The sequence below is a fragment of the Dioscorea cayenensis genome, chromosome 14 (genome assembly GCF_009730915.1).
Source record: "Dioscorea cayenensis subsp. rotundata cultivar TDr96_F1 chromosome 14, TDr96_F1_v2_PseudoChromosome.rev07_lg8_w22 25.fasta, whole genome shotgun sequence".
Taxonomy (NCBI): domain Eukaryota; kingdom Viridiplantae; phylum Streptophyta; class Magnoliopsida; order Dioscoreales; family Dioscoreaceae; genus Dioscorea; species Dioscorea cayenensis.
The window spans coordinates 20,512,673-20,526,508 of NC_052484.1; the positions used below are offsets into that span (position 1 = coordinate 20,512,673).

At 35.5% G+C, this 13,836-nt stretch overlaps 3 protein-coding genes across 3 annotated transcripts; 2 read left to right on the top strand and 1 right to left on the bottom strand.

Moving 5' to 3' along the window:
• The first annotated feature begins 766 nt into the window (after positions 1 to 766).
• On the top strand, positions 767 to 3,800 carry LOC120276248 (protein CANDIDATE G-PROTEIN COUPLED RECEPTOR 7-like). The gene is made up of 2 exons (XM_039282971.1): positions 767 to 859; positions 2,132 to 3,800. Exons 1-2 carry the CDS (start codon positions 767 to 769, stop codon positions 3,554 to 3,556), a joined length of 1,518 nt encoding a protein of 505 aa, XP_039138905.1. The 3' UTR covers positions 3,557 to 3,800.
• Positions 3,801 to 3,953: 153 nt separating this feature from the next.
• On the top strand, positions 3,954 to 8,423 carry LOC120275635 (protein BRANCHLESS TRICHOME-like). Its single transcript, XM_039282264.1, has one exon. The coding sequence runs from the start codon at positions 7,553 to 7,555 to the stop codon at positions 8,381 to 8,383; it is 831 nt and encodes a 276-aa protein (XP_039138198.1). The 5' UTR covers positions 3,954 to 7,552; the 3' UTR covers positions 8,384 to 8,423.
• A 241-nt stretch (positions 8,424 to 8,664) lies between these two features.
• LOC120276438 (probable L-gulonolactone oxidase 6) lies at positions 8,665 to 11,297 on the bottom strand. The gene is made up of 3 exons (XM_039283182.1): positions 11,005 to 11,297; positions 9,777 to 10,032; positions 8,665 to 9,510 (listed from the first exon to the last, which is right to left on the bottom strand). The coding sequence occupies exons 1-3, from the start codon at positions 11,179 to 11,181 to the stop codon at positions 8,699 to 8,701; spliced, it is 1,245 nt and encodes a 414-aa protein (XP_039139116.1). The 5' UTR covers positions 11,182 to 11,297; the 3' UTR covers positions 8,665 to 8,698.
• Positions 11,298 to 13,836: the final 2,539 nt, after the last annotated feature.

The following is a 13,836-nucleotide window of genomic DNA, read 5'->3' on the forward strand; positions in this document are numbered from 1 at the left end:
ATGGGACCAATCGCTTTTGTTTGGTTGGCGAGACTGGGAATGTGGGAGGAATCCATGAGGAATGAGATGAGGGAGAAGGTTGATTGGCATTCCCCGATTGGTTGAGGAATCGCCCAATCCGGATGGTGAAATATCCATTTTACTTGATTTTTAAAAACTTTATCTATATATATAGGAAAAATGTTGAGAAACATTGTAAACAAATAATAATGATAACATATTACAAATAAATTAATACTATAAAAATACAACAACAACAATAACAATAAATTAAATTAATTCTAAAATAATAAAAAAATAAAATGATAACATTGTAACAAAAACAACAATATTAATAATGAAGATTGATTGTAAAAAAATTAATTATAAAAAAATTAATTATTAAAATAATTATGACAATAATGACAACATATTACAAATAAAATAATATTATTGGCCAATGTATTTATTTTTTTAATATTTACTCTATAAGGGCATAAAAGACATTTTGCACATATTTTTTCTATTTACTTTTCTCATTCCCAATAAATTACTCTCCCATACCCTCCAACCAAACACAGTTTTCCTTCCATTCCTAATCTATTCCCCCTTATTTTCATTCCTATCTCATTCCTATCTCATTCCTCTTCAACTCCATTCCTTGCAAACAAACAACCCCTAATTAATTAATTAATTAAGAACCTCTCATATGTTAATTAACAGAGTTAACTTGGAGTAGCGGCCATGCATTGCATGAATGAAAATAGAAAGAAGAGAGTGTGAGATCATGTCTAAAATTTTCACTGCTCTACCTTTTTTGAGAATTGGGATAACACTGTTTAAATTTTTTGAGCAACAGAGAGCTGCTTTGGTGGTGCATGTATGCATGCATGCAAAATTAGCTCCAGATACTACTTCATTTTAAATGCACTTATTAACATTAATTTACTCATTTAAATGAAAGAAGGCAAGGAACATGGCAATCAAATAATTAAATGGAATTTTTAGAGAACAATATTGCATTATGATTTGTTTTATTACGAGAAAAATCAAAAGGATAATGCATATATATATATATATATTCATCTGAAAAAAACAGACTATGTAGCATTCATGTTATGGACCAGAGCCCATGTATTGTATTGGGCTGGCCTGACCTAGGTAGTCAGTAGAGTTTGTTATTACTTGGTGGTTTAACTTAAGTTAGCAACAACCTCTTGATCTGTTGACATCAAATCTCATGGGTAGTATATGTGTCTTTACTAAGTAGGTGAATTCAAACTTCATTGCATATTTGTTAAAAAGTCTAATTCAAACTTCAATTTAAGCCAAACGAGAACACAAATGAGTTAAGGTTGCATGTCTTTAATGAGATTTATCCACCCGTGTCACTAAAAAAAAACTATTTAATAAATTCGAATCACTCAAATTAACTGTTTTTTAAAACTTCTAATAAAATTATGCAGTTTATGTAATTTAAAAAACAAAATAATACATTAATTTCATATTGAATCAATAAAAATTTATCATAGATACACTTCAAATCATCAAATGGATAATGAAACGGTCCCCAAAAGAACATTAATGTGATTAATTGACACCAAAAAATAAAATAAAATAATATACATCAACACTGTGACAAAACATCACTTGGCATAGTTGAGCTATCACTTTCCATTTTCCATTATATCCCAATCGCACCATATTTATTTATTTATTTATTTATTTTTTTAAAAAAATCGGATAAACTGCAATTATTGCACTATATTTTTCTTTCAATATACAGAAATAAGCCAATTTGTCATAAAATAAATAAGCCAATAAAAGATGATTTTTTTTTTTTCAAAACTATTTAATATTATAAAAGTACAATTCCTTCAAATAGTTAATATTCTAAAATACAAATAGGAAAGATGTACCAATAATATAAATAAATATCAAAATAAAAAAAATAGCTGGTCAAGCTTCAACTTCACAGCTAAATAAGCAAATGAAAGCAAGCCACCCCATTAAGACGATAACACCCTTACTCATCCCCATAAAATCACAATCATACCCTTACACTCAAATCAAGCTACCAATATAAACCCAGCTTTTCGTAAATAATGGTCAAAAGTTTAGGGCATAGTTGTAATCTTCTCACCAACTCTAGAAAAATCTTCACATCAACGCCAACGCGCGAGTTTTAGAGTCTCGAGGATACCTTGGAGTTGACGAGAACCCCAGATCTCGATCCCGATCGCCGGCGGCGATGGCGATCTCCACCACCGCTGTGCGTATCCTCCTCCTCCTCCTCCTCACCGTCATCGCCCTTTCCTCCGCCGAGATCCGCACCACCGTGGTGAAATCCGACGCCACCCCCATCATCCCCTTCGACGACTTCGGCTTCTCCCGTTCTGGCGTCGTCGAGCTCTCCATCTCCGGCTTATCCTTCTCCGACCTCAGCCTGTCTCATGCCTCCTTCTCCCGGCTTGGCTTCTTCCTTTCGACCCGCGATGCCTGGATGCATGTTTACCAGAAGCTTCAGGATGGAGAGATCTCTTGCGCCCTCGACACCAATCTTGTCGAGAATGTCTTCATCTTTGATGCCCTCCCCTCACCGACCCCCAATTCGATCTCGGCCTCCTTCAACCAGACTGATGCTGGCCAGTTCACTCTCCTCTTCGCCAACTGCGTCCCTAATCTCCGAGTTTCCATGTCCGTCAAGTCCTCTATGTTCAACGTTGACCAGATATCCGGCCGGCGAACTTACCTTTCCGTCGGTGCCGCCGTTCTCCCCCGCATCTACTACTTCTTCTTCTTAGTCTATGCCTGCCTTGCCGTTCTATGGATCATTGTCCTCCGGCGCAACCGCTTGACCGCTCTCAGAATCCATTACTTCATGCTCGCCGTGTTAGCCCTCAAGGCCCTCAACCTCCTCTGCGAGGCAGAGGACAAGTCCTATATTAACCGCACTGGAAGCGCTCACGGGTGGGATGTGCTGTTCTACATCTTTAGTTTCCTCAAGGGTATCACGCTGTTCACTCTGATCGTGTTGATTGGGACCGGGTGGTCTTTCCTTAAGCCGTACTTGCAGGGGAAGGAGAAGAAGGTGTTGATGGTGGTGATCCCGCTCCAGATTTTGGCGAATGCCGCACAGGTGGAGCTTGACGAGACAGGGAAATTCGCCCCGGCTTGGGTCACTTGGAGAGAGGTTTTCTTGCTTGTTGATGTTATTTGCTGCTGTGCTGTGCTTTTCCCCATCGTTTGGTCGATCAAGAACCTCCGGGAGGCTGCAAGGACTGATGGGAAGGCTGCTGTCAATTTGATGAAACTGACTCTATTCCGGCAGTACTATGTGGTGGTCATCTGCTACATTTACTTCACTAGAGTGGTTGTGTATGCACTGAGCACCATCACTTCCTATCGGTACTTCTGGACTAGTGCCATTGCTGCAGAGCTTGCTACTCTGGCTTTCTATGCCTTCACGGGGTATAAGTTCAAGCCTGAGGTTCGCAATCCTTACTTTGCAATTGATGATGTGGAGGAAGAGGCTGCTGCGGAGGCACTGAAGCTGGGTGATGAGTTTGAGTTGTAGTCACGAGCACTGGTCTTATTACCCCGTTGATAATCTTGCTACGAGACTGGAACTTCTTCCTGCTTGGAGAGAGATGATGGTATACTTCTTGACCTACTGGGAGGTTTAGATATTGTTTGATATTACCTTTTACATCCTTTTTCTTCACCTCTTTTCTGCAGTTGTGTCCTTCAATTCACCTGTGGAAAAGCATGGAACTCTTGTTTAATTTTACCCTATAGTGTGCAATATCTTCTTTATATCATCTCAAAACTGTTACACTGTTGTTACTGTTTACTACCTTCATTGCCTGATAATCTTTTTGTTATTGAAAAATCAGTACTTATCGATATTCATATATGATATGTTCTTTTCAACATATGATGACCTTCTAGTAGGGATAATGATATTTTGCTTAGGTCGAGTTGCATAAGCTGGAGCTTTTAGTTTTTAGGGTATATATTTGTTAGTCATTACTTCAAAAAAGAAAACAGTTTTAATTTTGGCACGTTGTTTACATAGTTGAATTTGTTAATGTAATGCCCATCCTGTGAGGAATTTATATTGTGCTGCCCTTAATGTGTTAAGGTTGGTTGCCATGGTTTGTTTGGTATTGTTATTGTGATTTCTGAGACTAGTCTACTTTTTCAAGGTGAAAATATCAAATTCCTGGCAGATGAGAGACGATAGATGGAATGTGCTTGCTCAGTGTAAGATGAAATTCTTTAAGGGATACCAAATGGGGAATGGATTTATTATGACTTCTGAGAGTTACTCCGAAAATGATTGGTGATAATAATTCAGAACACTTTGTTTGTGTAATTATAAACTAAAATATGAACATGCCCTATTTGTAGCAGGTAATAATTTGTGTGGTAAATTTTGGAGAATTGGTCAAGAAAATCCTGACATAAGTTTTTCAAATAGTTTTGTAGAAGCTTCTGAATTTGAATTTCTTTGCTTGTCCCTTGACAGTTGACAGAAAGCAATTTAGAGTGTTGAGACACGATATTAGGTGGATTACCATGTCATCCAATTGAACAATGTTCCTTCTTTTCATAGATGAAGGTGTAATGTCATGTATTTTATCATTGACACTTAAACTTAAACCACCATGATCACCCTTTTATTTTTCCTGGGTCTGTATCCTGTTTGAGTTCAAAATGTCTTGCTTTCATGTATTATGTTCTTCCATTGAATAGATCCCAAGACTCTAAATATATCCTCCCAATAATTGTTTGTTCTTGGATATTACAGATTCTTAAACATCAGTAGAACTCCTTAAACAGCAATTTACTCCTTGGTAATCAGTTTATACTGATTATTTTATTCTTTGATTGCCAAAGCAGTGTACACTTAGCTCTGCGCATATTAAACATTTCGTATGTTTTTGTTAGGTAACATGACTAGGCTGTGTGGCATTTTAAAATTATTTATTACCTTTCCTTGTCAGTGTCTACAGGTTGTAAGCCACTTTGCTGAGATATCAGAGTGTGCAAACTTCCTTTGTAATAAATAACTCTTTAGGAAAAGGTGATTAGTTGCACCTTTTTTGGCTGAAATTGGGCCGTATGTCGTGCAAAGGTTGGTGTAAATTGGAACATCAATGCTTTTAAGCATGTCTGAATACCACTAGAAAAATTTTCAAAATGGCAGATCTTTAAATATAGTTGAACCTTTTAGGTAATTTGTTACAAGTTAAATATAGCACTTCAAAACTTTATACCATGTAATGGTGGTGCCTGTTTTCCTTTCCTAGTTTCTTTTAATCTATGTTTACAAGTTAGATATGCCACTTCAAAACTTATTTATCCTAAATAATATCATCAACTAGCTTCATATTGTTACTTGAGCTCTTGCTAGATACTTTCGGTTCTTAAAGTCTCACAGATAATCAAAACCCTTGATGGAGATATTCCTCGCTTGTTCAGTAAAGAAAAAGATGATCGATCTTTATTATTTTGTTTATTTTGTAGTAAAGTTGTTGGGCCTATGTTGACATAACTTTGTGTGTGTATTGCTCCTGTAGTTGATTTATGAAATCAAATTGGCTTTTATCTCTGTATCTTTTACAACTTGTTGACTTATCATTCTAGTGCTATCTGTGTTGTTTGTTTTTCCTTTGTCCTTTTTCAAATGCTACATTGATAATTAGATTATTTTTAGTTATGTTTATCTTTGGTTGAATTGCATAGCAAGTGTCTTGAACATGGTCTTGATAATGAAATTTGTCCTCCAACTGTTTCCTTTTTTTGTTTTTGTTATCTAAACATATATGTAATAGGGATCTTCAACTTCTATGACTGCCTAAGTAGTTGTAGCTGCATCTTCATGTGTGAGTTGATAATTGATTAGACGGTCTTAATGTTGACCTGTGTAGTTCTCATTTTTCTTTTCTTTGGAGACCATTATGGATCACTATTTGATGATAGCATCACATAGCTAGTTGCATCTGCCAATCAAATTGAAATTAAAGTTGTGGTAACTTAATCAACAAAGATATTCTTATTTTGCTTGCAACAAGGAAGTTTGCATATTCATTTGATGGGGACTTTAATTTGGGCATAATATCTACTGTAAATAGCTTCTGTCAAGACTGGTTCTTGAATAATAATTTCTTTGTAGATTTTCTTCAGAATCATTTAAGTTCTTTCATAGTCTAGGTAAAAGGGACAAATATCTGTATAGAATAAGACATGTTACTTGACAACTGGATCTACTTAAAACTTGAATGCCTTGATTCAACTTCTGAGACTATGGCAAAATAATAGTAGATATTGTATTATGTTATTTGCCTGTATGAAATTCTCAAATATATGTATCCAAGCAAGGTTGTCATTCATCCATGCTTGAGATGCGGTGTCATTTTAAAAGCTTAGAGCCAAGAACAGGTCAATGCTTTTGATAAGTCTGATAAGAGTAGTTTAGCACGGAGAAACGACCTTACTTTCAGAGAATATAGATTAGTGGACTATATATTTATATACATTGTTTTTTTTTTTCTCTTGTTTTTACCATTGATTAATAAGGTTTTTGCAGAAAATCAAGGTATAATCTAGTATGTTTTTACCTTACTTGAGACTCTGAGAGATCTTGAATTGAGACTTCTCCAGCACAATAAAAATAAAAAATTAATAAGTGTTTGTCGCCAGTTTATAAAAAAAATAAGGCTTTTGCACGTGTCGGATTCCATGAGTTTAAATCATGCACCATGTTGTTATATGAATGTAAAATATAGACAAAGTTATTTGGTAGTGTTTAATGGATTAGAGTTTTTAATTTTGAATACAAAAGATCTGGAAAAAGAATAATTCTCCGGGCCTGGCACATGCTTATGGATGGACATCAGTGTGTGCGAAGTTTACACGTGTTTCTTAGCTAGTCCATCAAACACTAATTAAAGCAATGAAAATGGGACTAAGCTCCAACAACCACTTGGCGTCCTCCTCCCGTCACTTGCATTTATTACCATCCGACAAATCATCAATTACTCAAAGGACTACTGATCTTGTCACACTGTCCTCCTTTCTTTATAAGCTGTACATCTTTCAATTCATACAATTCAATACGCTCATGGTTCTGTAATTAGAAACCCCATATTGTATTCTAGAACAAATCCAGCTAAATGTTATTAAAGAGATGAGAAGTGTTTGTAAGTAAACCAACAAAATGCTAGAAGTTTAGGATTGCAGTTTATCTTATAAGGAACATGAAACCGGTCTTCTCAAAACTATATCCACAAGCGTCCATTCAATACTCCCAAACCGGCCAGATATATCCAGGGGAATAGAAACACTGGACGTCCACTTGTTGAAGAACCACCACATCACATCCTTGATAAATTAATAATAGTGATATGATAGCGTCTCCTTCCTTTTCATGCTTGGATGGGTCCTTCATTTATTCCCACTGATAGAGCTTTCCAAGTTTTCCATATAGAGAAGACATAGATAGATATACATTAACAGAAAAGAAGGAGAGAGAGAGAGATCATCATCATCATCATCATCATAAGATATGGAAGAAGAGGTGATGGCATCTATAGAAAATCTGAGAAACCCAAGCATTGGACCCATAGACTACTTCTCATTACCAACCTGGAAACTCTATGACAATCCTCATTACTCTTCCACATGTCTTCCTCCTCATTTCTCAGTCTCTGCGGCCAAGCTCACGTCCCTCTTCAGACCCATGCACGGCGATAACGACGAGTTGGAACTCGCCTTGGCACGCATTGAGGAGCTGAAGGTGGAGCTGGAGTTAGAGCGTAGGATGAGGAAGCGTGTTGAGTCACTCAACCGAGCTCTCGCCCGAGACCTCGCGGAGCAACGCAAGGCTCGGCAATTGGCCGAGAGCCTTCGTGCCGAGCTCGAGGACGAGGTCAAGAAAGCTAAGGAGGAAATGGAGGAGGAAAGAAGGATGCTTATGGTTGCTGAAGTTTGGAGAGAAGAGCGTGTCCAAATGAAGCTTGCTGAAGCTAAGTTTATAATGGAGGAGAAGCTCAATGTTATTGCCTCGCCGGAGAAGCCAGCAGGTATGGTGGCTAGTGATTCATCCAATGAGAGCAAGACCAGTGGTGCTAATGTTGGTGCTGGTGGTGGTGGTGGCAGTGATGGAGCTCCGGTGAGGCAGCAGAGGAAGGAGGTGGAGAACCCACACATCAAGAGAGGGATCAAAGGGTGTGTTGAGTTTCCAAAGGTGTTGAAAAAGGATGGGATGAAGGTGGCTCCATTGGGGTTCAGTTTAGAGTGTCAAAAAGCTCAGCTTATGATCCTCATGAAGCATAATCACCATAAGACTTCTTCTTCTTGTGCTACTACTGCCTTTACTGATAACTTGGTTATGTGATTGTTAATTTTCACTTTAATGGAAATATATGAAAATTCGTTATTAATTCTTATTTTCGCTCATTATATGAATAATATCTGTTACCTCTTACCAGATCCAGTTTATATGGCAAAGTCAACCACTGAAACATGTGAGTTCTTTTGTTTGACTGAATTGACAACCATGTGAAGCAACAAAGTGATCACAGAGCTAAGATATATAACAAATTATACATTCATATATATATATATATGCATGTATGTATGTATGTATTGAACAAAAAGGCAAAATACTACAAGAAATAAAAGAAGACCAGAGCTAGAATTAAAAGATCACTTAACTTTTAGAACAAACACGAGCATCAGTGAACACCTTACCAGGCCTACAAAAGTACCCTTTTGCCGGTGCACAATGAGTGTCCTCTGAGCAAATACAAAGCCCTTCAAGAGCACAACCAGGCTTAACAATACTAGTTCTTTTTCCATTAATCCCAAGAACTTCATCACTCCACTCACTAGAAAACAAACCATCAGGATCAAACTTCTCCTTCACTTCCAGAAACTCCCCAAACTTTGCATACTTTTTAGCCACCCCATCAAAAGCCAAGTTCCTGTTCTTCCCCCAATGTGGTAACCCTCCATACTTAAACAAACCCATTTGCTCAATCTCTTCATACACATCTTCATCAAGTCTTGGTTTCATAGGATCATGACTTCTATAATAAGTGATATCAAAGTCCACTGAATCCTCTTCTTTACCCAAAAAAGCTGTGGATCCTTTAACATACCTCATTAGAATCCCATTAGAGAGCTCTAACTCACACAAAGCCTTTGGGTTGATGTCCCTTAACTTTTGGACATCAATGATGAAGTCTTTGACCTTTGAAAGTGCTATGCTGAATGTGGTTTGGTGGAAGAATGCTCCTTTGATTCTTGGATCCCATGGACAAGCAGTGATGAGGGAGTCCTCAATGCTGTCTAGACAACTCCCAGAGGATTGCATCCTGTTTTGGAATCCAACAACAGGGTAGCCAGTGAAGAGAATGCCATTGTTTTTTAGGCCATATCCACCAATGGAAGTTGTGTCTTTCATTAGCTTTGAAGTTATGCACTTCCCAATTGTGTTGTTTGTTGCTTCTAAATTTTCATCTTTTTCATAATAAGGAAATGGAAACCAGCTGTCAGTGTTGAGATGTAATATTATTTAAATATAAATAATTCTAAACTTCAATTTTTGTGTTATGTGGTAATGATACACCATTTAAATATAATATAAAATTCCTACAAACTTTAATTAAACAGTTAGAATATATATAAAATAAAAAAAACTAAAGTCAAAAGGCAACCAGATTAACAAATGAGATGGAAAGAAACCCATTTTTTTATATTTTAACAAAAAGAAGAAGAAAAGGTACCTATTAATCTACTTAGAGCAAGCGCTAACGCGGTTGTGGAACGGAACCCAATAAAATCATTGAGCCCATTTCCACTTGCATTGGTTGGGACTCGAAAGTCAACGCGGTACACAGCTTTCTTGTGTCCCGGGAACCATGACACGTCACCGAACTCGTACTGCCTACCAAAGTCAACGACCTTGTCCCCTAAACCAGTGTCATCACTGTCCACGTACGTGAGTGACCTTTTGAACATTGGCTCTAACTTCAGTGTGACCTATTAATAATTCAAGAGCAACTTATTCAATAAAAGCTAACAACTACTATTTACGGTTGTGTGGTTAGAAAACATTGTTATACATACATACATATAGAACATTTACATTACATTTCATAATGTCATGTAATTTTGTAAATGTATTATGAGTTAATGGTGGGACAAATGAGACAGACAGTGTTAAATGTATGCATAAATTTCAATCCATAATATTTTTAATGTTCCACATTAACATCTTTTGTAATATGGATAATATTTTTGAGCTATAAACCGTTGATAATAAGAACTAATGTTTTTATATTTTTAATGGACGTGTGATTATAAAAAATTGTTATATAAATATCTATGGCATATATATTACTAAAAAAATTAATAGCACAATTACAGTCATAATGTTATATTATTTCAAATTTGTGTACCCACCCTTACTTAAAGGACTTAATTAAGCCCCTTATCATTTGGACCAACATCTATAATCAACTTGCCAAATTTTAACATAATATAATTAAGATTAGTTTTAACTAACTTTTAAAATTTTAAAACAATAAATTAAAAATATCAAATATTTTAATTAAATACTTAATTTATAGCTCATTTAAAAAATTATGCACTTCTCCTACGTGATACTAATTTAACTTTTTTTTTTGTTTAATTATGAACAAAGAGTTTTTTTAATTTATTTATCTTATTAATTGTTTTTTTTACTAAAAACATTAAACACTGTATACATCAAGGTGTATGTACGAGTTAAGAACTAATCATCCAACCAGCCACTCTCAGGCGGAGATAAGAAAGTTTGAACTGCGAGTCAGCACTCACAATCGATTTTTAGTCTTTATTTTTGAGTTTTTATTTATTAATTTAAAATATATGTATTTATCCTAAAATAAATATATATATATATATATATATATAATGCCTGTATGCATCCCTATATGTATGTATGTATGCATGCATGCATGTTAATATTACCTGGGAAATAACACCAAGAACTCCAAGTGAAACCTTAACAGCATCAAACTCAGGGTGGCGAGCATCCAAAGACAAAACCCTAGCGAATCCCTCCTCGCCGGACGCCGGCGTGACGATCCTAACTCCGACGACAAACTCATGCACAGCACCACCCTTTCCCCCACAGCGAGCTCCCATGCGCTCCAGTCCCCAACATCCCCCCCATCGTCAACCCTGACCAGTACGGCGTGTACGGCAGAGCAAGCCCGGCCTTCGCCGCCTCAGCGATGAAGTCCTTCAACACCATCCCACTCTCCACGCTCATCGTCATCTCCTTATCATTCACGCTCACAACTCTATTGAGATTTCTTGTGCTTATAATGAGTCCTTCTTCTCCTCCAGGACATGCAAGCTTAGGGATACTATGAGAGTACCTGGTGGCCACCTTCATCTTTGTCTTTGTCTTTGTAGCCATGGCTACTGCTTTGATGAGCTCTTCCTCGGAGTTTGGGTACACTGCCATGGCTGCATGGCATGTTGTTCTATCTGGGAAGGTGCCATAAGAGTTGGTGATGGTGCAGTTGGTGTTGTTCCCTGATAAGCACTTCACTGGTTCCTCTGGAGGACTGCACCTTGTTACATGAACCTGAAAAACCAGGAGGAGGAACTCTAACAAGAAGAGTACTAATCTTGTTGATGTTTGCATTGCTCTTGTGTTGCTGAAGATATAAATTAAATGAAAGTAAAGTTTCTTCTAATTATATATGGTAAAAATTCATGGTGTAGGTGATGAACCTATGAAGAGACATTAATATTGGTGATGATATATGGGAAACCCACTGATAAGAGTAATAGTGCGGGTGGAGGGGTCATATGACTCATTAGAATGACTTAATGAGTGTGTGAATGGATGTAAGATGGGCACTTTGGAGTGCTATTTAAGCAGCTCACCAACCCATAAGGCAACCTTTTTGGGCTACTTTAAAGAAAAGGGAAATGGGAGTCTTAGACGTAGTTGAACACGCATGTATATGTTTGGATCGAGTCTCCAAAATAGGCATTAAAACCAACCATTCTTCACCACTAGAAGAAAGATATGTATTAATTCTTTTGCCAAACTGGAAGGTTGAGGATTAACCCCTCTTACAGTAATAATGGTTGGCTTGTTTATTTTATTAAAAAAATAATAATGAACCAGAATATGAACCATGATTTTGCATCAGTGTTTACAAAGACATTGGATATGTGAAGAATGGAATAAGTGTGTGTGTGTGTGTGTGTGTGTGTTGTGGAGGCTAATTAATTAGAGTTAAAATAATTAAGTTTTATTGGCGGGCAAGGAAAGGTGAGTATATCAAGGAATGGTAGTATTTTAAAATGGGAAACAGGGAGGTGACACGTGAGGCGAGTGAAACATTAAATTAATTATTGGAGACCTTTTGCTTGGATGGATGTAGTATTTTATGCATACATTTAATTCTGCCTATTTGGTAAAAATTATATAATACTTTGAGTTAGAGTTGGCGTTTTTCATTTGGTTTTACTGATGTGACAATTTATGTTAAGGTTTTATTTTTAGAGTTACAATACAAAATATTGTCTCAATTCATCTTGTCTGTTTCATTAGATTCAGGGCTAGTCCTAGGTATAGACGTCTTAGGTATAGACGATCAATACCTATGTCTAAGCCCCATAATTTTTATTTTTATTATTAAAAATTATATTTAAAATTTTAGTTTACTATAATGTTAAAAATTCTAAACTGTTTTTTAAACTATCATATTTAATAATATTAATATCCAATAAATTTAGAGTTATAATAGTGCCACCAATTTTTTAATCCAGTAAAATCATTTTTTTAAAATTATATTTAAAATTTTCATTCACTATTATCTTCTCACAATTATAATTCTGAAAAAATTAGGTATTTTTTTAAATTATCAAAACTTAATTTATGAGTAACATTAGTATACAATAACTTCCATCTCCATAATTTTCTAGGGTTATACAACTCATGTTTCTCTTTTAAAAAAATTATATTTAAATTTTTACTTATCCATCCATATAATTAATTATAATTTTTAATTTTTTTAAATTATAAAACATTAATTTATAATAATATCAAAATCCAATAAATTTGTTCATATACTGGGGCTCTACAATATTTTTTTAAATTATATTTAAAAATATATTTATTATTATTTTATCCACATAAATTTATTCTAGGAATGAGTTTTATTAAATGCATTTCAGATAATTAAATAAATATAAAAAAATGATTCCAAATCTCTAGATTTTTTCACATCAATATTTATTTTATTATAATTATTAGTAATGATTTTATATTTTATATTTTTATTATAAATTTATTATTTAATAAATAATTAAAAAATTATCATAATTTTGTCGAAGATCCCATTTTCACTAATAGTCTAATACCGGCTCTGATTAGATTTGGATCGATGCTATACAGCTCTGAAAAACACCGAGTTGGTGGGTCTGAATTGAAAAGGAATATAATCTTTATTAGTTCCAATTTCGTTTTTCCTTGTTTTTGTTATGAAGAGAATAAAGTCTAGTGTGAAAATGATGCAATATCTTGTATCACGCGGACCGTTTGATGGAGATCGGACGGTGTTTTGCTTGACTTGATTCTTATTGGCTTTTTGCATGTGGAATAAGATGTCCCAATTTGGAATGTAATTATCTACATTACTTTAATTCCTGCTCTTCATGACATATTGCCAAATGTTATATATTATGCTGCATTTTTTCAACTGCATGCATGCACGCGTGCATTATGATATGTTTAGGGAAGCAAGTGGGCGGGTAGGGAATGGGATCACTATCTCC

What these genes read in the sequence shown, in the direction of transcription:
- LOC120276438 (XM_039283182.1), bottom strand. Translation starts at nt 11,181, where the DNA reads ATGGGAGCTCGCTGTGGGGGAAAGGGTGGTGCTGTGCATGAGTTTGTC. An exon ending in TTCTTGGTGTTATTTCCCAG is followed by an intron (nt 10,033 to 11,004) that starts GTAATATTAACA and finishes AATTATTAATAG; the next exon opens with GTCACACTGAAGTTAGAGCC. An exon ending in TGCTCTAAGTAGATTAATAG is followed by an intron (nt 9,511 to 9,776) that starts GTACCTTTTCTT and finishes ATTATGAAAAAG; the next exon opens with ATGAAAATTTAGAAGCAACA.
- LOC120275635 (XM_039282264.1), top strand. Translation starts at nt 7,553, where the DNA reads ATGGAAGAAGAGGTGATGGCATCTATAGAAAATCTGAGAAACCCAAGC.
- LOC120276248 (XM_039282971.1), top strand. Translation starts at nt 767, where the DNA reads ATGTCTAAAATTTTCACTGCTCTACCTTTTTTGAGAATTGGGATAACA. An exon ending in GAGCTGCTTTGGTGGTGCAT is followed by an intron (nt 860 to 2,131) that starts GTATGCATGCAT and finishes CACCAACTCTAG; the next exon opens with AAAAATCTTCACATCAACGC.